General features: G+C 43.2%; 1 protein-coding gene across 2 annotated transcripts in view; it reads right to left on the reverse strand.

The window, feature by feature from the left end:
- Positions 1 to 22,986, reverse strand: part of STAB2 (stabilin 2) — a 138,923-nt gene that overhangs the window by 19,239 nt on the left and 96,698 nt on the right. For both annotated transcript variants that reach the window (XM_019489317.2, XM_014608426.3), the window contains 14 exons: positions 21,224 to 21,343; positions 17,042 to 17,089; positions 15,737 to 15,820; positions 15,503 to 15,649; positions 14,937 to 15,077; positions 14,488 to 14,547; positions 13,661 to 13,837; positions 13,475 to 13,564; positions 12,255 to 12,401; positions 8,015 to 8,071; positions 7,321 to 7,444; positions 6,047 to 6,196; positions 3,038 to 3,142; positions 775 to 882 (listed from right to left, as the gene is read on the reverse strand). In XM_019489317.2, coding sequence (XP_019344862.1) covers positions 775 to 882; positions 3,038 to 3,142; positions 6,047 to 6,196; positions 7,321 to 7,444; positions 8,015 to 8,071; positions 12,255 to 12,401; positions 13,475 to 13,564; positions 13,661 to 13,837; positions 14,488 to 14,547; positions 14,937 to 15,077; positions 15,503 to 15,649; positions 15,737 to 15,820; positions 17,042 to 17,089; positions 21,224 to 21,343 — 1,558 coding nt within the window. The remainder of the gene's footprint in view (positions 1 to 774; positions 883 to 3,037; positions 3,143 to 6,046; positions 6,197 to 7,320; positions 7,445 to 8,014; positions 8,072 to 12,254; positions 12,402 to 13,474; positions 13,565 to 13,660; positions 13,838 to 14,487; positions 14,548 to 14,936; positions 15,078 to 15,502; positions 15,650 to 15,736; positions 15,821 to 17,041; positions 17,090 to 21,223; positions 21,344 to 22,986) is intronic.

Raw genomic sequence — 22,986 nt, forward strand, 5'->3', positions numbered from 1 at the left:
CCCTATTGCTATGGCTGCAGCAGCAGCAAGGGTCTCAGGGCTCCCCTAGCTTCTGTTGCATGGCTCTGCCCCAGGGGGCAGGACAACACGGTGCAGTTTGGCCTGCAGTGCTGGCAATCAAGAACACCTGTGTGCTGTGGTGGCACTGGGGAACCCACAGGGAGCTGAAGGTATTGTAAGTGTGGCATCTCATCTCTGGGGGAATGCTTACTCATGTATGTGGTGAAGTGGGGCTAAGAGAGCAGCCATGTGCATGGTGTAACGGGATGGAGGGTCTGCTCACACATGGTACAGCAGGGGCGGGGAGGGGGAAATTCTTACACATTCTTGCATATGTGGGGCTTGCAGTGTAGGGTGGCCTGTAACCCCTGCTGATGCTGCCCCTATGGTATGCAGACCTGGGGCATGTGGCCTCTGACTGCTTTAAAGTTGGATAGCCTTGATCTAGCCAATAACAACACGTTTTCTCAAGTAATACAGTCACTATTCTCTTGTCTAAAGTCATCAAGTTAAGACTGTTGCAAACAAATTATTGAACTGGAAAACACTGAGGTCCTTGCATACCCAAATACAATTGCCTATCATGTTGCCTAACTTATACCTGGGAAGGTCCCATTACAATCACTTCATACTTTTTGAAGAAAAATATATAAACATTGTTTCTTTCTTTCTTTCAGTCTTTGTATTCTGAAGGTAGATTTTGGTTCAGGGCCCTCTTTGCAAGCATTTCCTCCTGGTTAATAGTTGTACATTAACAGATATAAAAGAATTCACCTGTACATGTGATTCCATCTCCTTCATAAAATGGCTTACACTGACATATATTGTTTTCTTGACAGACAGCGTTACTGGAACAACTAGGTGAACATACGGGTGGCAGAACTGGGAAGAATGTAAAAGAGCTGTGATGAAAATGATGCACTGTAGTTAAAACATACTCCTATCTCATCATAAAAGGAAAACTCATATACATTTCGTGTTAATTCATAAACCTAAGGAAAGATTCACTTTACTCAGCATAATACTGCCTAGCTCTCATGAGGCGTGTCTACACATCGCCATATGGAAATGTTGCTGTGGTGCCGTGCTTTGATACTTTCAATAGGAAGCACTAACCTATGGTGCAGTAACTGGTGCAGCACTAACCCATGGTGTCCGTACTGAGCTCTGTGTGTGGGGCATGGTTAGGTTTTGCTACTACGTGGCCGTAGCAGCATACTACAATGGGGGAGCATGCTAATACGGGGATGTAGCTGCCAATCATGTATAGACCCACATAATTGCTATGTCGCCATACTGCGCCATATGGTAACGTAACGTGTCACTATGTCGCCATAGGGCAATGTGTAGACTTGCCCATGCAGTTACTTTCCATCATAGATCCTAAAGCCCTTTTGCAATATGGGTAAGTACCATTATGCCCATTTTATACAGGGAAGCAGAAGGGTGAAGAGACACAGTCACCCAGCAAGAAAATGTCAGAGCAAGGAATGGAATAAGTCTCCAATTCCACGCATCAACCACACTAGACCTTGATACTAATCTGATGCAAATACTTCACGTTGCTGATCTATACTTACAATAACAGCCTGATATTATAGAGGGGGATAGTTTTTAAATTAGACATTAGGAATGATTTTTGAACTATACATTCATTTAGTATCATTGCATTTTGCACACACCTAGCACTTAATGCTTTCAAGACATCCCATAACGATGTCATAAAGAATCACTATTTAAAACTTCCTAACATCTCTGTGAATTAGGTAGGTAATTATCATCCCTATTTGGCAGAAAGAGAGTGATGAAGCCACTCTGGGGCAGGGGGTGGAGGGGGATACATAGCAACTCAATGTGAGATATGGCGTCAGAATTCTACTATGAACTTTCAGCCCTGTGGTTGGTACATTACACTGTGCTGTTTCCTCACGTAGACAATGCGATAATCTGCCACAGGTGGTTACGGAGTCATGAGAGCAGTCCCAGCATGGAGCTGATAAAAATACTTCCTTAAAGATCATTCCTGCTTTAGAGCAGGGAGATGGACTAGCTTAGTGAAACCCAGTCACTGTCAAGTCAGGCTTTTGTTGGCTGGTATTGATATTAATGAAAATCCCCAGCACTGCTGCTGTCAGCTTCCCATTCAGTTGCCTAAGTTTCCAAATACAAGGAAGCAGAGATCCTCCTGGTAGTTAAGTCTGGTATTGGGAGCAGTTCGAGGTCAGCACCTAGTAGGATTCTATACACCCAAAAATCAAGTGAAAATCATAGTTTGGAATAGTTGTGGGAGGGTTATCTAAAAAAGCTACAAATCCTAACTCAGATAGGTAGACCTTGCTAATGGACATTCCATTACTGGCTTCAAAGGGATTATTAGTATAATTCAGTATTAGCAAGGTCAGGTCTGAAACCCCTTCAATTCCTTTATAAAAGATATCAACAGAAAACTCCCTTGCTTCTGGCAGATTTCCTGGACTAACTGTCATGGCTACAGCAACACTCCAACTCTGCTTCAGTTGCTTTGGACTTCAAAGGACTGAACTCCTACTTCAGTGAACAGAATACAGCTGACTGAAACAATTAGAAACTACTGAAGTAAATGAGTTAGTACCAGCACAGACCAAGATTTCCCTCCATATGTGGTCTTCTAAACCACTACTAATTTAAATGGAGTTGAGCTCCCATCAGACACTTCTATGATAGTGTATTAACTGTTAATTTTAGTTTATTTTATGCACTGGATGGTCATTCATCAAACAGGTTCACAAAGTGCCAGCTTTAGAGGAAAAGTAGATCTTCTTTAGGTACAGTTCAATGATGGTATAGTTTGGCAGAATACATTTTATAAGTTCCTGTCTTGCTGACACCCAAAGCAATACATTCTCTCAGCATTTATCCTGCACAAGCCAGGATTCCTGATGCCAATAACCTATTCTTTTAAACTGCCTTCTCTCTGTGAAAACCCCAGTTAGGTTAAACTTGCTGGAAATGCTGTAATCTGTTGTTTAATGCAACAGATTCCATTGATAAGACAGACCTAGTTTGGTATCACAGAACTGGCCGGTCCATCCAGTCTCACAGAAACATCGTCCTGATCCAGAATATCCCTCATCACATTGTCCATAGGCCGTGCATTCACAAGCTGTAAAAGGAAGGCAGATTGATTGTTAACAGAATAATTAGGAAAGGAAAATATTTCTCTAGAAAAGTATGTCCTAAGTCATCTATTACAATACAAGTTAGCAAGAATGCATTTTCTTTAACAAGTGTCAATGCATACAAGAAAATAAATATAGACCCTCATTGTGATGGAGAAAATGAATTTCACATTGGACCACAGCAACAATGGGTTAATGGCCTATTTTGGAGATCCAGGCTGAACAGCTGCCAGCTCCACCTAACTTGGTCAAGGGCCCTTTAGCTAGTGGGGATACAAAGAGAGTAGTAGACCAGCTTGACAGCTGGGATGTTTTGTGAACAAGATCCTAGACTGTATGCAGAGGTTGAGCAGTCACAAACTAGAGACTCGGTGAGCAGCTGTATCTGGAGAGAAGCGTAGGATTGGCTTTTGATTGTCAACATTGCCAAACCTGGGGTTTGAGCCTTTCCTTAAAGTCACCTGATACACAACCCTGGTTCATGTTTCCTGATCAACCTGACATTTTCTGTTAGTTTTTATAGCATGGACTCCACCTGCTTTTCCCTATGTATTGAAACCTGGGACACAGTATATTACTTCACTGTGAGTAACTCTTCCCTTGTTTGTGCCCTGCAGCAAGGTATGGAACTAGTACCTTTTAAAGAAACCTTACTGTTAGGGGTTCTTTGTGTTTTGATGTTTAAAGAAGTTTTATCTTCTGTTTGTACCTCTCACTAGACTAGAATATCCCTTTTTACAAAAGGAAAGTGAGGATGTGGGCTTTGATTTATAAGCATTTCTGATTCTCTGGAAGAACTCTGGCCAAACAGAAGTCAGTAGCAAAGGCCCTAAACCCCAATAATGACAAGATTTAACTCTTTGATGTCTATTTGTAAAGGGTTCTGGATTCTTATAAGCAAGTGAAATATGCACCCTTCAAGAATATAGAGCCAGAAGTCCATTCTACTTGGCCTTGGTGAGGCCATAGCTGGAGTACTGCATCCATTTTTGGGCCCCCCACTTCAGGATGAATGTGGATAAGCTTGAGAGAGTCCAAAGGAGAGCCACCCGCATGATCAAAGGCCAAGAGAGCAAGCCTTATGAGAAGAGACTGAGGGACTTGGGACTCTTCAGCCTGGAGAAGAGAAGGCTCAGGGGGGACTTGGTGGCAGCCTATAAGTATATAAGGGGGGTGCACCAGGATCTGGGAGAACAGTTGTTCACCAGGGATCTGCAAGGGATAACTAGGTCTAATGACCACAAACCTCTGGAAGGCCGATTTAGACTGGACATAAGGAAAACATTCTTTACAGTCCGAGTGTCCAGGGTCAGACTCCCCCAGAGGTGGTGCAAGTACCTACTCTGGACTCATTCAAAAGGCATTTGGATGCATATCTTGCTGGGATCATTTGACTGCAGCAGGCTTCCTGTCTATGGCAGGGGGGCCTGGACTCAATGATCTCATGACGTCCCTTCTAGCCCCTAATGTCTATGAAATCTATGAAGTCCTCCTTGACCCTTCTTCTCCTAAACATGAAAGTTTTATATTAGAGCCACAGTTTATATACAGTTATAAGCATTCATACTGTGGAGCAACAGTTGGCAAACTGATACATTTTTATCAGGGCGTCTGAATTCATAACCATATATTTTAGTTCACCGCTAGACAGTACCAATCTGGGTTAGATTGAGATCTGGTGACTTAGCATGAAAGACTTGGTGTCACATTCCCCGATATTTTGATCAGTTTCCCAACTGCAAACACTGTGCTAAGATTTTCTAGAGTGAAATTTCCCCTTGTAAAGGGTCACAAGTTCAGTGCATCTAGGGAGTCTCATTTAAGCCCATAGCTTAGGGAACTACAATTGTGATCTTTTGTTGGCCTGTGCCCAAGGGCCCTGACACAAGTTACAATCAACGTATTAACTGCACCTTTAACAGTAAGCTGACCATCCATTAAAGCCAATTTATGGCATGTTAATATGGCAAATGTGCCACAAAGATATTCCACATAAAATGTTTAATGTATAATGGTTGCTTGTTTGTATCACTGAATGTGTGGCATATTGGGGCTGATCATGATGGGTCCTGAAGCTCAGCTGAGCATAGGGGTCCAGCTTGGGACATCGCCAGGGTCCAGGATTTGGCAGTCCCCTACCTGATCACTGGGATTGGGCTGGAGGCAGCACCAGGTTCTGGATCTGACATCCCTGTTTGACCCCTGGAGGCAGGCTGGGGGGTGGGGTGTGCCATGAGTCTGACATGAGTTAATGAGTTAATACATTGATTGTGATGAACTTATAGGCAGCCACAAGGTCGCCTCTCAACCTTCTCTTGCGGAGGCTGAAAAGGTCCAGGTTCTTTAGTCTCTCCTCGTAGGGCTTGGTTTGCAATCCCCTAACCATACGAGTGGTCCTTCTCTAGACTCTCTCCAGGTTATCCGCATCCCTCTTGAAGTGCGGCGCCCAGAATTGCATGCAGTACTCTAACTGCGGTTCCTAAATATATCCTGTTTCGTACTGTGGCTGGAATGGGGAAGGTATATTTTGGTTAAACTGAACTGTAGGCAGAGAAAGAAGTGGAGCCTCAATCTCTTTCTAATTAATGTCCAATGGAAATGTATACATGATGGTAGAATGGATGAAATTCACCCTGGTGCTGGTGATCAAAACACAGTCCATGCCCCACCAAGGTCTCATGCATCCTCTATTTTAAGGCCGTGTGCCAGTTTTATACCTGGAAATGATTTTTAGACAGTGTGAGGACTGCACCGGCTGCAGAAAGACTGTCAGTTGTGGAAGGGAAGAGCAAAGAAAGATGCATAAAAACATTTCTTTTTACTTTTAAAAGCAAAAAAGGAAAAAGGTTATTTTCAGATATTGATTCTGAAATGGAATTGGAACATACGTTTGCAAGAAAAGCCATATCGTCCTGGCAAACACAGCTCACATGAAGTCCCATTGAAGCCGGGGTTACATGTACATTCCCCTGTTCCTGTGTATCCATCTTTACATGAGCCATGATTATTACATGGGGCTTCTGGCCCACCTGGGCAGGCTAGAAAGGATATACAGCTAGTTAGTCAAGTATTTCCTGCTCAGCTTTGTATTTGGATGTTTCTTTGTTTTCCAGTAAAACTTATCTTTTTCTGAAATTACAAATGTTAATGCTTAATGTCTATGGATGGGGTTTTTAAAAGCACTTAAGAGATTTAGGAATACAAGGCTTGTGTTCCTAAATTCCTGAATTGCATTTGAAAATCTATCTCCTTCCTCTCCCAAAACACAGAGTGGACCACAGTGGATCCATACAATCCTATGCACTTGAAGGAATTGACTTAAGGCCTCAGTCTGGCAGTCCAATCCAGGCAAAGCCCCAGCAAACTGGAAAAAAAAAACCTGGTAGGATTCAAAACACATGAAACCCAGCATTCACCCTCATACAGCTGAGAGAAGGCTGGGAACCTAGGAATAGAGGAACCAGTAACAGCCTTAGAAATGATTCTGTGCAGCTGCAGTTTTCAAAACCCATATTAATTTAAACCAAGTAGGCCTCCAACCCCACTAGTACCCAATGCTCTCTGAACTCATACCAGATGCACACATGCCAGTGAAGAAATGATGAATTCTAGGATGTGTTCAGTGCTGGCACATGATCTGGATCTTACTTCTTTTGTCTGTTTTAAAATCAATTTCGAATTGGAGATAAGTGGCTCCATGTAGTGTCACAAAAAAGCAATATTTACCCTATAAAATTCATTTTATTAACCTGGAGTTTAAAAATTGCTGGTAAAACGTTTAAGTCTTTTTCTGAGCATATTTAAATATTTGGAGTGACAAGTAGTAATGTTCATATCCAAGCATATATTGGAACCTCCTCTACAGCATTATCCTGTTTTACAGGTAGGGCACGCAGATATATTGTCCCAGGCTCTAAAAGCTATACCACAGGTGATATTAGTTTGACATTATTCCTCTTCCTTATCCCTGTACTTTGCCAGTCTTGATCAGTGCACAGTCATGACTGCAACACCTTTTTAATTGCAGCTTTTAAAGTACTTAATGTAGCATATTTATATAGTAAAGTATTCAATATCATGCATAGCAGCTCCTGTTCTTGTCACCTTGTGGTTCTTACTCAGCAAGAAGTTTTTGCAAAAGTTAACAAGAGGAAAACCCTACCTTGGCAGTCTCGCCCAAAGTAACCCTTGCAGCACTTTGCAATCCAGATCACCAACGAACAGTCCTGACGACAACCTACTATACTCCTTCCATAGGCGTAATAAGTACATCTCTGGATCCCTCCCTAAACAACACCCAATGTAGCACAAAGAGGATAAAAACACAAGCAATTCAGTGTTCTGTGGATTATTTTAATTTATTTATTTTCTTAAATGTAGTGCTGATCAAGCGGGTGGCCCTGGAGGTTCAATTATTTATCCACAAAAAAAGCTAGGTGCAGGGTTTACCTTGACAAAATGATACCTGAGATCTACATAGAAGAATCAGATAGGGTTTTTCTGATGTTTGGTAAGCACAAAGACAGGACCACCAAATTCTCTGTAATTCCTGGCTTCATAAAAAAATTACCTTAATTCTTCATGTGGAATGATGGATGTGGTAGCCTGCTCCAAACTTCACTGGAGCACTTACAAAATCCATTCAAGTCTGACCTATCAATCACAACTGATGTCATTCAGGAAGGAAATGATTTGGCCCTGATTGCTTTAATCAAGTAATTTCATTCCCTATCTCTTTTGTTCTTCAAAATATGTAATTTTATTATTTGTACAGTGCATGGAGGTCTGTGGGCTAGACTGGTTTAAAAACATTATAATGTAATACTAGAATTAATATTATAATGTATTAGTATTACCTGTGGCTTAGCCCCAGTAGGGCATTTAAGCTTATTGTAACAGCCAGCACAATCCCCCTGTCATGAAAAGGAAAAATGGGTTTAAAAATAGCAACAAAAACAAGCTGTTTGAAGTATCAGAAAAGCATCTGCTGTTACATAGGTAGTAAAATGAATGAAGAGAGAAAGATACTTTGAAAAATCCTCATTTTTATTACTCCTTATATAGATCACACAAGCTTTCCCAAAGAGATATAATGGAGAAACTAGGAGGAAAAGGAACAAAAGGGGTGCATTAATTAATTTAATAGATTTCATAGACATTTGGGTTGGAAGGGACCCTGGAGGATCATCGAATCCAGCCTCCTGCCCCAGGGGCAGGAAGTGAGCTAGGGTCAAAGGATCCCAGCAAGATAAGCATCCAAATATGTCTTGAAGGCATTCAAAGTGGGTGCCTGAACTGCCTCCGGTGGCAGTCTATTCCAGACCTTGGGGGCTCGGACAGTGAAGAAGTTCTTTCTTATACCTAGCCTGAATTGGTCGCAGTGGAGTTTGTGACCATTTGATCTTGTCATCCCTTGGGGCGCTCTGGTGAACAGATGTTCCCCCAGATCCTGGTGAGCACCCCTGATAAATTTATAGGTGGCCACCAGATCACCCTTGAGCCTGCGCTTTTCCAGGCTAAATAGCCCCATGGCTCTCAGCCTCTCATCATAAGGTCTGTTTTCTTGACCTCTGATTATGCACATGGCTCTCCTCTGCACCTTCTCAAGCTTCTCCACATCCTTTTTGAACTGTGGAGCCCAAAACTGGACGCAGTCCTCCTGCTGCGGCCTCACCAAGGCTGAGTACAATGGGAGAATGACGTCCCGGGATTTGCTTGAGAAGCATCTATGGATGCAAGCCAGTGTTTTCCTTGCTTTACTAGCCGCAACATCACACTGAAGGCTCATGTTCATCTTGTGGTCAATCGTGACCCCCAAGTCCCTTTCATCTGTAGTGCTAACCAGCGTAGCACTGCCGAGCCTATAAGCATGCTGCAGGTTTTTCCTCCCACGGTGGAGAACCTTGCATGTTTCGGTGTTGAACACCATCAGGTTCTCGTCCGCCCATTTCATGAGCCTGTCAAGATCTGCCTGGATCACCCTCCTGTCCTCAGGTGTGGATGCTTTACCCCAGAGTTTGGTGTCGTCGGCAAACTTGGCCAGTCTGCTTCTGACACCAATGTCCACATCATTGATGAAGATGTTAAATAGTATAGGTCTTAGGACAGAGCCTTGAGGGACCCCACTGGTCGCAGAGCACCAAGACGATTGGCTTCTGTCGATCACCACCCTCTGGGTCCTACCGCAGAGCCAATTCCACACCCAGTGGGTCGTGGTGAGTTTGAGGCTGCAGTTAGCCAGTTTAGCCAAGAGGTGATCATGGGATACCGGATCAAAGGCTTTTTTAAAGTCAAGATAGACAACGTCGTTCTCTTCCTCCTTGTCCAGGTGATAAGTCACCTGGATAAGTTCATTAATTAATGAAATGAAAGAGAAATGAGATTTCCCAGTGGAAATTTTTAAGTGTGGGGACGTTAATACATTAAATGTGGAGCCTAACTGAAGTGCAATAATTACAACGCTCCAGCAGACTTGATTGAACCTGCTCCAATGCGCTGTAATTATACAGTGCATTAGAGCAGCCTCCTGGCTTGTGTACAGGCACCCTATAAATGTAATTTGAGATACTTTAAGGAGACTGATTTTTTTTTCAGAAAGTATGAAGCAGAGCTATGCAGATAACTGATTTTTCAGTTTAGACATCAAAGAAAAAATAATTACAATTAAGTTTTGGTAGATGTGACATAAAATTATATTTCCTAACTGAAATATAAACTTAACAATTCATTGATTTAGATCAAATGAAATGTTTTGCTTTATTTGGGCTTTTTAACCTTTTAGCATTTAAATTTAGTTAAATTTGGTCTCAAAATGTTATTTGCACATGCAAAATCAGAATGATTTATTTTAAAAATGTTGAAATGAAAGATTTTGACTTTTTAAAAATGTTAAAAATATTTTGGGGGCCAAAAGTATTCACCAAATTTGAAACTGCAAAGAGGCAGTCACTTTGAAACAGCAATTTTCGCAGATAAACTGGTCATTCAGAAAATTTTGCCAGATCCTCATGATGAGTACCCTGCAAAGTAGACTCCTTTATGGTAGGGGTGTGCGAAGTGGGCCCTATTTGATTCAGATTTGCATTTAGCCCAAATCAGGGACAGTGATTCGATTCCCTGGTTTGGATCACTGTCCCTGATTTGATTCAGCTGAATCTGAATCTGAAGATTCGATGCTGATTGGGAGAATCAGCGATTTGGACATAGACACAGCTTTAAAATTTTTTTCTACATACCTTGAGGTAGCAGGTGTGGCTCATGATTTGTACGATTCTGGGGCACATGGTGCATCCCACAGGAGCACAGGGGGTGGGTCCTTTCATGTGCTTGGCAGCGAACCCAGAAGTGGACGGGAAGTACTTCTGGTCCACTTCTGGGTCTGCCAGGGAGCATGCTGGGGGGCCTCCCCGCACCTCCCTGGCTCGGGGATCAGCCATGGGGGGACCCCAAGTGCCCCCTCAGACCCAGGAGGCACCAGTCACTGAGCTGGGAGGGCATGGAGGGGCTCCCCATGTGCTCCCAGGTGGACCTGGAAGTGGACTGGAAGTGCTTCTGGATCTGCTGCCGAGTGCATTGGGGAGCTTCCTGTGCTTCTGTGGGATGCTCCATCCACCCCAGCACTGCAGCATTCATGAGCCCCTGCTACTTAGAGGTATGTAGAAAAAAAATGTAAAGCTGTGTCTATGTCCAAATCTCCGAATCTTTCTGAATTGATTCGGAGGGTTCCGATTCAATTCGGAGAGATTAAAGGGTCCTCTGATTCAATTTGGATTCAGAGATTCAGCCACCGAATCAAGCCGAACCTCTGCCAAATCGAATCAGGTACTGAAACTGCACACAGCCTTACTTTATGGTGCCTCACGTTGGGTGCATCTATACATGCACATTTACTGCATAGTAATTTAGGTTACTGCACAGTAACTGAAATTTACTGCACAGTAAGGGTTTGTGTCTACACATGCATGCCCTTACTGCAAATAAATATGGCGACTTAAGATGACTAGGGTGTAAATTTGATACCTGCACAATGCCCAATTAGTTACTGTGCAGTAATACACGTGTGGACTCATTATTGCGCAGTAACACTGTGTATGTGGACTGGCTTGGGACTAACTTAAGTCTCAAGTCAGTCCGCACAGAGTTTTACTGCACTTTAATGACTGCATGTGTAGATGCCAGCCTACAAAATGCTTACTGTAGTAAATGTATGCGTAGACGTACCCATTGGGTATCTAAATCACTAGTCAATTTTTGAACTTTAGACTACGGTGGGGTTTTTTTGTTTTTTTTTAGATACTAGATACCAAAAAATTCACAGATACAAAATCCTTCTGCTTTTTGGAGTTCATTTAGGTTCAGCAAGAAGTTTCCCTACATGCTGCTGCATATTCAGATCACAAACTTAACATGGCTAGCACGGACACCCTCAATTATTACCATGGTATTCTGCATTCACTACCTTATGAACTAGAAGCAGTGTGGCCACATTTGTTATTTTAGCTGCCTTAACTCTGTGAGAAGACAGTGACGCCACTTCCATTCTGGGAGGTACTGCATGCTAAATCTGCAGTCTAGACACAGCCTCAGATGCATTTAAACACCTGCCTGGGAAGGCACATGGTACTGGCTAGTGTTAAAGTGGATTCCAGACTAGGTAGTGTATTGCTTTATGTAATTCAAGGATACTAATACCATCCTTTTATGGGTAAGAACTTCAATTTGTATTATTCAAAAGGGCAAAATAATTTTTGCACTATGTTTATAGTCATATTTGTATAAGATGGGCTTGTCTAGACTAGGAAAAATGGCTGAAAGATGTAGAATTAGCTAACATGTTTCAGTCAGCTCTGACCTAGTCCCTACCCCCTCTTTTCCTCCGTGTAAGTGCAGCCATACCCAAGAGTTCTTTCTGAAGTTTTTTTAGTGTACATTTAGCTAGTCAGAGTCCACCAGACAAACACAAAGTGGTATATAAAGCCAGGTTTCAGCCATAGAAGGTAATTGTGATTGTGCTGAAGTTGTTGGAAATGGTACTGCTGACTTTGGTGGGACCATGATTTGGCTCAAGGGAAAAAAAAACTGAGCCAAAGGACTGACCGTGAAATTTCCAGTGATAAAGGTATCACATCGTCCTCCAAGGGTAGGGTCCGTTAACATGCAGTCGATACCATATGCAATGCCACCATCAAACTCCAGGTGCCGCTGCATGATCTTACATCTCCTGTCATTCAGATAAAGAGCCCCCTGAAAGAGAGAGAGGCCAGAAAAGAAAGTCACAGTGTAAAGAGCTAACTTCATTGAATGCCTGGATAAAACCCTCTGCAACTTTTTCCAGGAATTAGTAAAATATGTCTTTAAGCCAATTACCTCTTCAGATACTGCAACAACATTTTTCGCTGTGCAGGCCCTGATCTCTATAAGGGGCCCAGAGAGCTAGGCCCCCTCACACTGTTATCATGGCTAATGGGGCCAGACATCACCACCCCATGATTCCCCTATTCTCCAAGAGTATGTCCTGTGCTTCATCACAACACTGACAAGAGAAATCCTTATCCCATGTGTGTATTTTCACAGGACCATATTTTCAGAGACAGGTACTAGAAAAATCAGTTCATTGGGCAGAGGTATAGCATGTTCTGTGCATAGGTAGCAGCAGTAGTAAAGGCAGTGATGGTGGCCAAAGGTGGTAGTGACTGTGGGCAGCCAGGTTGACAGAGGCAGCAGCTACCATTCTTGAACCCTCTCTAAGTCAGTACCTGGGGCTGGTGCCCTGGTTGTCCACTTCTGGGTATACTACTGCATGGACATGTAATAGGTAATTACACACACAAAACAGTGAATTTGTGCATTTAATTACTGTTTGGACCTCTGCAGTAATAATTTATAAAATATAGCTCTTACTGTATATATGCAACTCTTGATGTTTCTTTCAGAGTCATATTCACATTGCATTTATTCATTTTATTGTGATTTGTTACATATGATGCCACTATGATATTTTCCTTTTGAGGTATGTACCAGGCAGTCATTTAAAGCAAATACTGTCTTATGACAAATAAAATTATTGCTCAAAAGGGTAATGAACCATCTAATCTATTAAAAAAACCCACAACACCTTTTGGATCTCTTAGCTGGGGTATTAGGAGCGGCTAATATGGACCACCTCACAGATTCATTGACTTCAGAATCACCACTGCCTTTGGTAGGCTCTACAAAAGGCCAAGAGGAGTCTGCACTAGTGGATCCTAAGATCCATATCTAGGTCAAAGAGGGTGTTCCATGAGGGCTCCTGATGTGTTGGTGCATTAAACACTTACAATATCATTATTATCCCCACATTTTACACTGAGATCAGAACCTTGAAGGGTCTTCAGTGAGTTGGAGCCAGGGAGATCACAGGCTGAAATCTGTAGAAGAAAAAATTCACAGAGGAGGAGGTTTGGCATGGTGGGACAGAATCTTAGCAATTATGAATCATTTGGAAATGTTTGCAAGGACTTCACCTTGGCATCTCTGATGACGTGGAATTTCAGGTATTGTACCAGTTTGTCCTTGTTAGACTTTTTAAACAGGAAATCCTGTTGTTCCTGTGGCAGCGCTCTGATAGCTGCATCTGTAGGCCAGAACAAGGTGACTGGCTTATGGATAGGATCGTTGATTAGACTCATCAAACCAGCATCCTGGAATACACAAGAAGTGTGTGTGAAAGTGTCGTTGTCTCTGAAATCACCTCCATACAAAGGATTCACACAGAAACTTGTACTGTAGCTACCAGTACATTGGTGAAGAGGTGAGAATATTGAAAACATCCGAGCCTTCTTGGTAAATGGCATTTTTTCCCCTCCCTAGGTGCTAAGTCATGATTTAAGAAAGTGGATGTCTCAAGTTTCTATCAGCCTTCAAAATAAGTGAGCTGATTTTCAAATGTGTTTTAGTATCCAGCATCTCTGATTGCAAACTGGGTCACTTATTTAGACACTTAGGTAATGGATGCTTTTTTGAAAAGCTGGGCCAAATAGTTGTGGTACAACAGAGGAGGAGATGGAAGGCTATAGTTGAGGCAGTTATGGGTCCTCAAGGCTTGTGAGACCAGAGAGAGAGAGACATGGGAGGACCAAAGTTTGGGGAGAATTTATGAATATGCAGATCTGCCAAGTGGAAGACAAGCATATTGAACGCTGGGACTACTGCATAACCTGATGAGAGCCAGTCCACATGCCACACTGCACACAGCCTAATCTCACAGGTACTGTGCCAGTTCCACAATTTGACTCTTAAACTGTGTACATTTAAAACTGTGCCAACAGGTCATTGACTCATATATTCATACCTCTAGCAAGTTGCTGAACAGGATGTATCCATGTTTGGCTGCAACCATTTTAAGGCTTTCCTAGAATGACCAAAGCATTCAGTGAGTTTACTGTCTTGTCAGGGAAATAAATTACAACTACATTTAATATGTATATGTTAACTTTGGTTTGCTCATCACTGTGAATTCAAAGCCACTTTCAGGTCTTTTTTCAGATGCTCTCTGTATGACAGATGCTCTGCATTATATAAATGTATTTCTTTGATGAATGTTAAATATAACATTGATATAATTTAAAACATGCAGCAATAGAAAACTATGCTGATTACTCTTGGTAGGAGCTTTATCACAGCATTACTTTTTTTGGGTAACGTTGCTTTTTTTGGGCTAAAAGAAATTAGATAGAAACCCTTGGATTAGAAAGGCAGAATGATATCACTGGAAATTATATGTATGTGAACTAAACGTACCCGCTTAATGCCTGACTCCCCTGTGGGGAACTGCTGAATATGTTGTGGGACTAGGATTTTATCTATGACATGGATCACGCCATTTGTGCCAACAGCATCGCTGGATACTATCTTCGCTTTGTTGTTCAAATACAATGAATTCTGAAAAGGTAACACAAATGTGTTTTCCATGGAAATGTGCAGAAAGAAGACACAGAAATCAAACCCCTTTAACATGACAAAGTTAACACGCTGTTTGCAAAGCACTGCAACAAAAAGGCCCTATTTTTCATAATTTAGAACTGGGTCCTGCAATACTTAGTCACAAAAGTAATCCTTTTGAAGTCAATGGAACTTTCCAAGTGAGGAAAGATTGCTCATACGTGAGTTGAGCATTTGGAGAGTAGAGACCTAGCATAGTAAATGGAGAGGTTTACATTTATCAGGGTTTTATTTTATTGAATGTATTTATTTTGTATTAATTTGTAAAACCAAACGAAGGGAAAAGGGAACATTTTGATTTAAAAAAGCCAAATGAAAATGGGCAATTGTGTTGCTTTAACAATTGACTCTAACCATTTTGTTACCTCTGAGTAGTTGACCTGGATGGGATCCCCCTGGAGAGAAGTGACATTTGCAGTTGTTGTGAGGTCATTATAGAGTAGTCTGGCACAGGCCACCATGTGGTACCGAAGGATTTGGGGCATCACTCCACTGGTAATCCAGTATTTAGCCTAAGGCAAGAAATGAAGGAGTAAAAAGGCAAGGAAAGAATAACATGGAAAGCTGACTCACTGGAAGTCCTTTTGTCCTTGACTTACTTGTGGTTCATTGACAAATGCTTCTTTATTGGGTGCAAACACAGTGAATGGTCCAGAGCCTGTGAGATCATTGATAGCAATGCCCTGGAAAGTTTAAAAGAACAGAGCAGAAATTAATGTGCACAGTTCTACCCAGTTGATAGACTGTACTGGGGATTAGGACCTCAAAATATACCAGGGGCCTCTGTTTTGTCCTCTGTTGAACTGGAGTTGCAACTGCTCACCACCTTGCTTTTGCTCACCACCTGCCTCACACTGAATCCCCTTGTTCATCCCACCACAAGGAAATATGAGGGCAAGAAAAATAGACTGCTGCCATGTGGACTGTCCCCTCTCAATCCCTTTACCCTTGCAGGTTTTAAAGTGTTTTCTCTGCTGGATTTGCCTGACCATGCTCTCTCAGCTTCTTCCGTTTGATGGCAATTTATTCTGTTATATGCTGCCTGTCTTTATGACAATGAACAAGGAGTGCTGAAAAGTGAGGGGGAAAACCAGGCTCAGTAGCAAGGCAGAAAGGTTACAGGTCTTGCAATAGAGTGAGGATAACTCTTTGCTTAGAAAAGTCCAGAAGTGTTTTTATAGTGATGTGTGCACGCACACACTCCTGCATACATGCACTTATGTATAATTTTAATGTTGTTATAGGATCAAACTGAGACAGCTGCCCCCGTTTTGCAAGCTACTGGTCAGAGAAATCTCTCCCAACAATCTAGATAGAAAAGGCAAAGAATAAAAGGGAAACAGAAAGGTGAAGCGACTTGTTCAAGATTACACAGCTGGACAGAGGCAGAGCTGGAAATAAAACTCAGGCCTCTTTACTAACAGTTCAGCGTCCAGTTCAATGGGTTAGGAGTGTCTTCATACAGATGCTTACATTAAAAGAATTGCATCACCATCTGCTGAAATGTTGCTGTAACTGGAGGAGCACACAGTAGCTGCTTAAAAGCGTGTGACCTCATCCTACAGGTTTTCAGAAAGGTGATGAAAAGTATTATGTACACTCAAAAGCACAGCAGGTAAGCAGAATGCAGTTGTCCACATCCCAATGTGGATGTGAAAGGAACCAGTGGGTCACTGACTGTGAGTGGGCAAACCTCAGTTTTCTGTCCAAGATAACAGAGTACAAGTGCATGATGACTCCAGCCCTAAAGAGAGTTGAGGAGTAGAGTCACCAGCAGAACACCTTTTCTTCTTGAAAGTCTCCAAGGTCAATAATAATTGGCCAAAATCAGACTCAGTTAGGCTATGAGCTCAGATTAAGAGAGAAGGCAACAAAAATAAACATGTAATTAAAAAATTTCCTACCTTCATGTGATAATAAAACATGGAAGTATTGCTATTCCTGAGAAGCTCCTGCAACCAAGAATAAAAGAACACTTTAACTGAAATGTGTGAATTTAGGATTCTGCTTGAAGAATATAAATATAATGATTGCATATAATGGGGAAAGAGCAGTCTTTGTTTTAGAAAGGAAACTTGCTGGTCTAGAATATACAGTACCCATTTGCATTATTTCTGTAGTTCTTAACTGGCTCATGATATTCCTTATCTCACTAGCTTTTCAAAAAGCAGTTGCTTTGAGAATCTAAGAATAGTAACATTCATGTTCTTACTATACTGTCATGCAAGCTATATGTCAGATTACTCCATTTCTTTCTTTGATAGTTATTATTATTATGAAAACCCAATAACACCAAACAAAACTTCAATATTACAGGTTACAACCTGGAAAGGATCGCAGAATCAGAAGCCGGGGATGGACCTTGAGAATCATCTAGTCCAACCCCCTGCAAAATGCAGAATGCACTTTTTTTGAGCTGACCCAGAATGAAAGAGTAGGCATTTTTGTCTTGTATAAAGTAGGATCTTTATGGAAAGTTACATATATATGTCAACATTTAAAAAAAATGACTAGTGATTTGGGTTGCCCAACTTGGCACACTTTAAAAAGATCTGAATTTTAGAGGGTAACTTTTCAGTACTGTCTGAAAGCCACATTCCTTTAATAGTGTTGAGGTGATGTTGCCATTATAGTCCAGGAGGTATGTGAGAGGCAAGAAGTGTTGTGGGTGGTATCTTTTATTGGACCAACTGTATGGTTGGTATAGACAGACAAGCTTTTGGGTATTACAGTACCCTTCCTCAGGCCCACATTCCTGTAATGTGTCTCAAGCTGTGCGTTGACAACTACTGGCCTCTACTTAATGGAAAGAGACAGTACACCTAGGACTAGGAGGATAAATGTTTGTACGTTTGAAGAGGCCCTCCAGTGAGTCTCAGGCTTTAGGCTGCTAAAAATTTTAAAATTTTTAAACAAAAAGGAAAGAAAAATTACTGAACATGTTTAAGAAGTCTGACCTCTGAAGGAGGGGCTAAGACACGGGTGGGCAAAATACGGACCGCAGGCTGGATTCGGCCCGCCAATTGACTGGGTCCAGCCCATGGCTGTCCCTGTGGCACTCCACATGGGGCCAAACCCCACCCACTCCTGCTGGGGCAGCCCACACCATGCTCCCGCCTGCTTGTCCAGGCCCTGGACAGCACAGGCAGCTTCTGGCGGGGCTGTTCTCAGTGTGGCTGGAGCTGGTCAGGTGCTACTCTGCTCCTCTTGCCTCCAGCTGCAACTCCTCCTCCGGCCCTTGCTGTACGGCTCTGGGCAGACAGGGAGGAAGCTTCATCTGGGTGGCCCCTACCCCAGCATATGAGGCTCAGCATGTGCCCCGGCATTCAACACCCACCTGCAGGTGGCTGATCATCACTAGGTGGGTGGAGTGGGAAGAAGGGAGCTGAGAGTTGGAGCTGCAGCCCCTCACGCTGAGGCTAAAGCTGCCCAGCTGGAGCTCCCCCCTGCTTGGAGCAGTGAAGCAAGTGCAGGAGCAGGATGAAAAGCCACCGCTGGAGGTGAGAGGAGAAGAGCAGCACTTGGCTGGCTGCGGCAGAACTGGGAACAGCTCCACCAGAAGCTGCATGCACTGGCTGGGGCTGGGTCCAGGGCTGGGCTGGTGCGTGCGAGCGCAGCGCGGCCTGCTTGGGAATGAGTGGTCGGGGCTTGGCCCCATGTGACATGCTTTGGGGGCAGCTGTGGACCACACCACCCAGGTAAGCTCTGCTGCATAAGCCTCCCATGCCTGCCCTCCCTCCCCTCCCCTCTGGCTGGCTCCTGGAACCTAGTGCCCAGGCAGCCCCCCACAATACACGAACCCCTCCAACTCTCCCCACCTCTTCCACAAGACAGGTGTGGAGGGAGCAGACTGGGGCTTGGCCTGGGCCCTGGCCTAGAGCTGTCATTGCCCTGTGACCTGGCCCTGTGACCCTGACCTGCCCTGCTTCCAAACACTGTTCTCTGCCTGCCCAAAGCCCCATAGGGAGTTTTGGTGAGTTGGTGGGGTGTGGGGGTGGGGGTGCTGATCTAGCTCACAACAGCTCATCAAAACTCCCTATGTGGCTTCTGGGCCTAAATAATTGCCCACCCCTGGGCTAAGAGAACTAACTGTACACAGAGCAGAAGAATGGTAAGAAGTAACACACAGCCATCTCTTAGCATCCGTGAAGAAGGAGAAAAAAGCAGGAAGGGAATGACTTAGTGACAACTTCAGGATGCTTCTTATTTAACAGGTAAAGACCAGATTCATGCTAAATAAACTGAGGAGGAAATGTGTCTTGGACATCATCTCTGAGATATTACTGCTGATAACATAAAGTCCCTTCTACCTTTTCAGTTCTAGACCTTTTGTTACTAGATGTGGAGGAGCAAACCTTTGCTCTTTAAAGTTCAGGACTTTGTCTCTGCCCAGTTTATATGACTTGTGTAAATGGGGGAGATGATGCTTCCAAGAATACACCACTTACCTGTGTCCTCGCACATGATCCAAATTTGACATTGCAGTGGTGAGGACACTTCATAAATGTCTCCTCATGATTTCTCTCAATATCTTGGTTTCTAGTGACCTTGGCAGCAGCCACTGGAGAAGACTGGGACAGTCTTACTTGCACATGTCTAAGTCTGTAGTTTGTGAGTGAGGGTGGGAGGAATAGGTAGGCATGTTTGGAAGCATTCCTGCTATTACCTGGTGCAGCTGCAGTGTATACCTCTCTCAGAGGTGCCCTGAGCACTGTAATTTCCATTCATGTCAGCTGGAGAAATGGGAATTTTAAAATCTCTGAAATTGAGGCTGTGGGTGTTCGAAGCTGGGCATCCAATGCTGAGATACTTAACACTTGTTGGTGCATTGGAAAATTTAGCCCTGAATGATTTGTGCTGAAGTTCAATGGTAAAATAGGAGCCATTTATTCACTTCTAGTCCCATCCACAATTTACAAGCCCTTTTTGATCGTTCACAAACTACCTAACATACAGCAGCTGTACATTAGAATATACCAGATAAACTAGAGGTATTCTTTACAGTTATGGAAGAGAGAAGGAAATACTGAGGTAATCATATCTTTTATCTAAGCAGAATTGACATATTTTTAAGGCAGGGGTGGGCCAAATACAGCCTGCCAGGCAAATCCAGCCCACCAGGCCATTCTACCTGGCCCACAGGGGCCCTAAAAAATTTAGAAAATATTTATTTGCCTCTGGCTGCCTGTCAAAGATGACAAGAGCCAGGAACAGTTGGACCCAGGGGGAGCCATCACCAGGATGCAGCAGCCCACCCCTGCCCCACCCTCAGCCATTTCCTTGCCTTCCTGCCCTAGTACTGTTCCAGCACTATGTGGCTCCCAGCTGCATCATGTGTGTACGTGCGTGCGTGTGCATCTGTAGGGAGGGACGCTGTGTGTGTGTGTGTGTGTTTGTAGGGTGTTCCACATGCACACCCCACCATATACATGCACTCACACCCCCCTGCACTGTCATATGTAGACCCCCACACACCCTCACTCACCCCAGCCACCCTCCCCCCTACACAACCCTCCACAAACCCCATACCCACCCACATATCCCTAAACACACCCACATGCTCCCTCACCCCACATCCATACCTTGACACCTATCCATGCCCCCACACACCCACAGTCCCCCACAAACCTATACCCCCACAACAATATACAAGAGTAAGACTTCATATTAAGCTATTATATACAATAACCTCTATGTACACTACACAAATGGATGTAAACCAGGACAAAAATATTTTTTTGAAATCAAATTAATGAATGTTTTAGATGTTCGTGTTTTATAATATAATTTGGTATTTTTCTGGTTCCAAGATGACAAAACCCCTTGCTGAAAGGAGTACTTCCAGGGCCAAGGGGAGGGACTTCTGGTGACAAAGGTCAGGGGTCAGGACTTCACAAGATGGCAACCTGGGAGTGAGGCACCTGTCCAGGCATGGGGTTACCCATGCAGCCCTTGACAGCTTGCCAAAACTCAGTAAGTGGCCCTCTGCCTGAAATAATTGCCTGCCCCTGTTTTAAGGGATTACTATTGATTTACATAACTATTTGAAAACTATTCCGTGGCAGTAAAGGAATGTTATGTTTTACCTGATAGATGTTGCCTTGACATGTAAATCCATCCCCAATATAATCAGGTTTACAGGTGCAGGTCCGCTCTGTCAGCTCTGTGTCATTGCAGATTGCAAATTCACTGCAGCCACCATTGTTCTTATTAGATCATGAACACCAAACAAAATCTAATTAGTTGGTGTAGTGTTGCCAAAATAATTTTAGTTTGTCACAACTTCATTTTCATGTATTCAGACAGGAAATACTTAATCCCACATGCTACTCAAAAAAACCCCAACTTGATGAAATTTCCACAAATGGTAAAAAGTTTTCAAAATAATTATTGACACTTTAAACAAAGCACATGATCCATTTTTTGCTCCTTATCTCCTCAGTGTGCTGTAACATGCTATGACTTACTACTACCCAAAGGATTTCCATGCAGGCCTCCTTTTGGAGCCTGAGACTTCTGGGGTCTGGAGAGTTTTGGGACCTTGAGAATTCTGATCTCTTCAGAAGGGGGGGGGGGGGGGGAGCCACAAATGACTGTACACCACCTCTGTAAGTCTGAGATTCAGCTGGTTAAACTTCAGCAAATGCTCTATCTTATGGCTGTTGTACATTGCTCTCTGTGTAGCTGGTAGGTCAAAACACCTGGGCTAAGTACAGTCAAAAAGCCCAAGGTTGAATCGATTCAATCTTCTCAGGTTAGTCTAAGATGCATAGATTAAACCTATAAGCAGGAGAAACAGACATGCACTTTTGATTCTAGAAATGCAACCACATGCCTGCAGTGGCCCAGGCCAGCAGCTGGGGGGCACTAGAGCATGCCTCCCTGCTCTGCTGGAGCAGACAGCTTGCGCCAAGCCTAGCCTACCCATCATGGGAGTAGGGGAGGGTTGCTGGGGAGGTGCAAAGCATCCTAGGATGCTTAGGGACTGTGAGTTAACTTTAATCAGGAGGGGATCTGGGGCAGAAGTTTAATAAACCAATTTAACCTAAATCAGTTAAGTCTGATACTACATTCATCCAGGTTTATCTTTAAATTGGTTTTAGCCATTTTGAAAGTGGTTTATGTGCAATGAACTTCTGTTGTGTTACAGATTTGAACTAGTTTCCGATCCCTTTATTGGCTTATGTGTAATTTCTGTCCCTAGCTCTGGAACACAGAGCTGCCACATCCTTCTCCAACACACTCCCATTCTTATCCCAGCTCTCCATCTCCAGCTGGCCCTGTGCTGAGAAGTGTAATGTGAGAAGTACAGGTGTCCCCAGTTGCTCAGTCTGTTTTCCAGCCTCTTTTACACCCATTGTACCTGCCTACACTGGGTCAGAGTACAGCCCTGAATTGGGGTACAAGAGTAACTGAGATAATCTGATCTTCACACTGCAACCTGGCTTGCTTCCTGGACTTCATTTAGTCTGACCTCTTGTGGGAGAGCCATCCTGAGCTGCACCCTCACAGGATCTTGCCCAAAAGGATCCTAGCATACTTCTGATCATATGCAGTAAGGTTTCTGCGTGTGCACTGGTTATTTGGGTAGCTCTAGTAAGGCTGATGGAAAGGGAACTGCATTTATTCAAAATTTTCTGGGAGGCTTTGCCATGGAGAGGTTGGCTACATTACAGTTGGACTGGCATGCTGCACAATTGACAAAAGGCAACCTTTGGTACAAACATTTTTAAAAAATGTGTTTTAAACAGCATTATAATTAGCAAAGTAGAAGAGAAGCTGGTGGAATAAATCCCACACAAAAAACATATACAGCAACCCTCACCCCTAGCTTTTGATTTCTATTTTT

Source organism: Alligator mississippiensis, chromosome 4, assembly GCF_030867095.1.
Source record: "Alligator mississippiensis isolate rAllMis1 chromosome 4, rAllMis1, whole genome shotgun sequence".
Lineage (NCBI taxonomy): Eukaryota > Metazoa > Chordata > Crocodylia > Alligatoridae > Alligator > Alligator mississippiensis.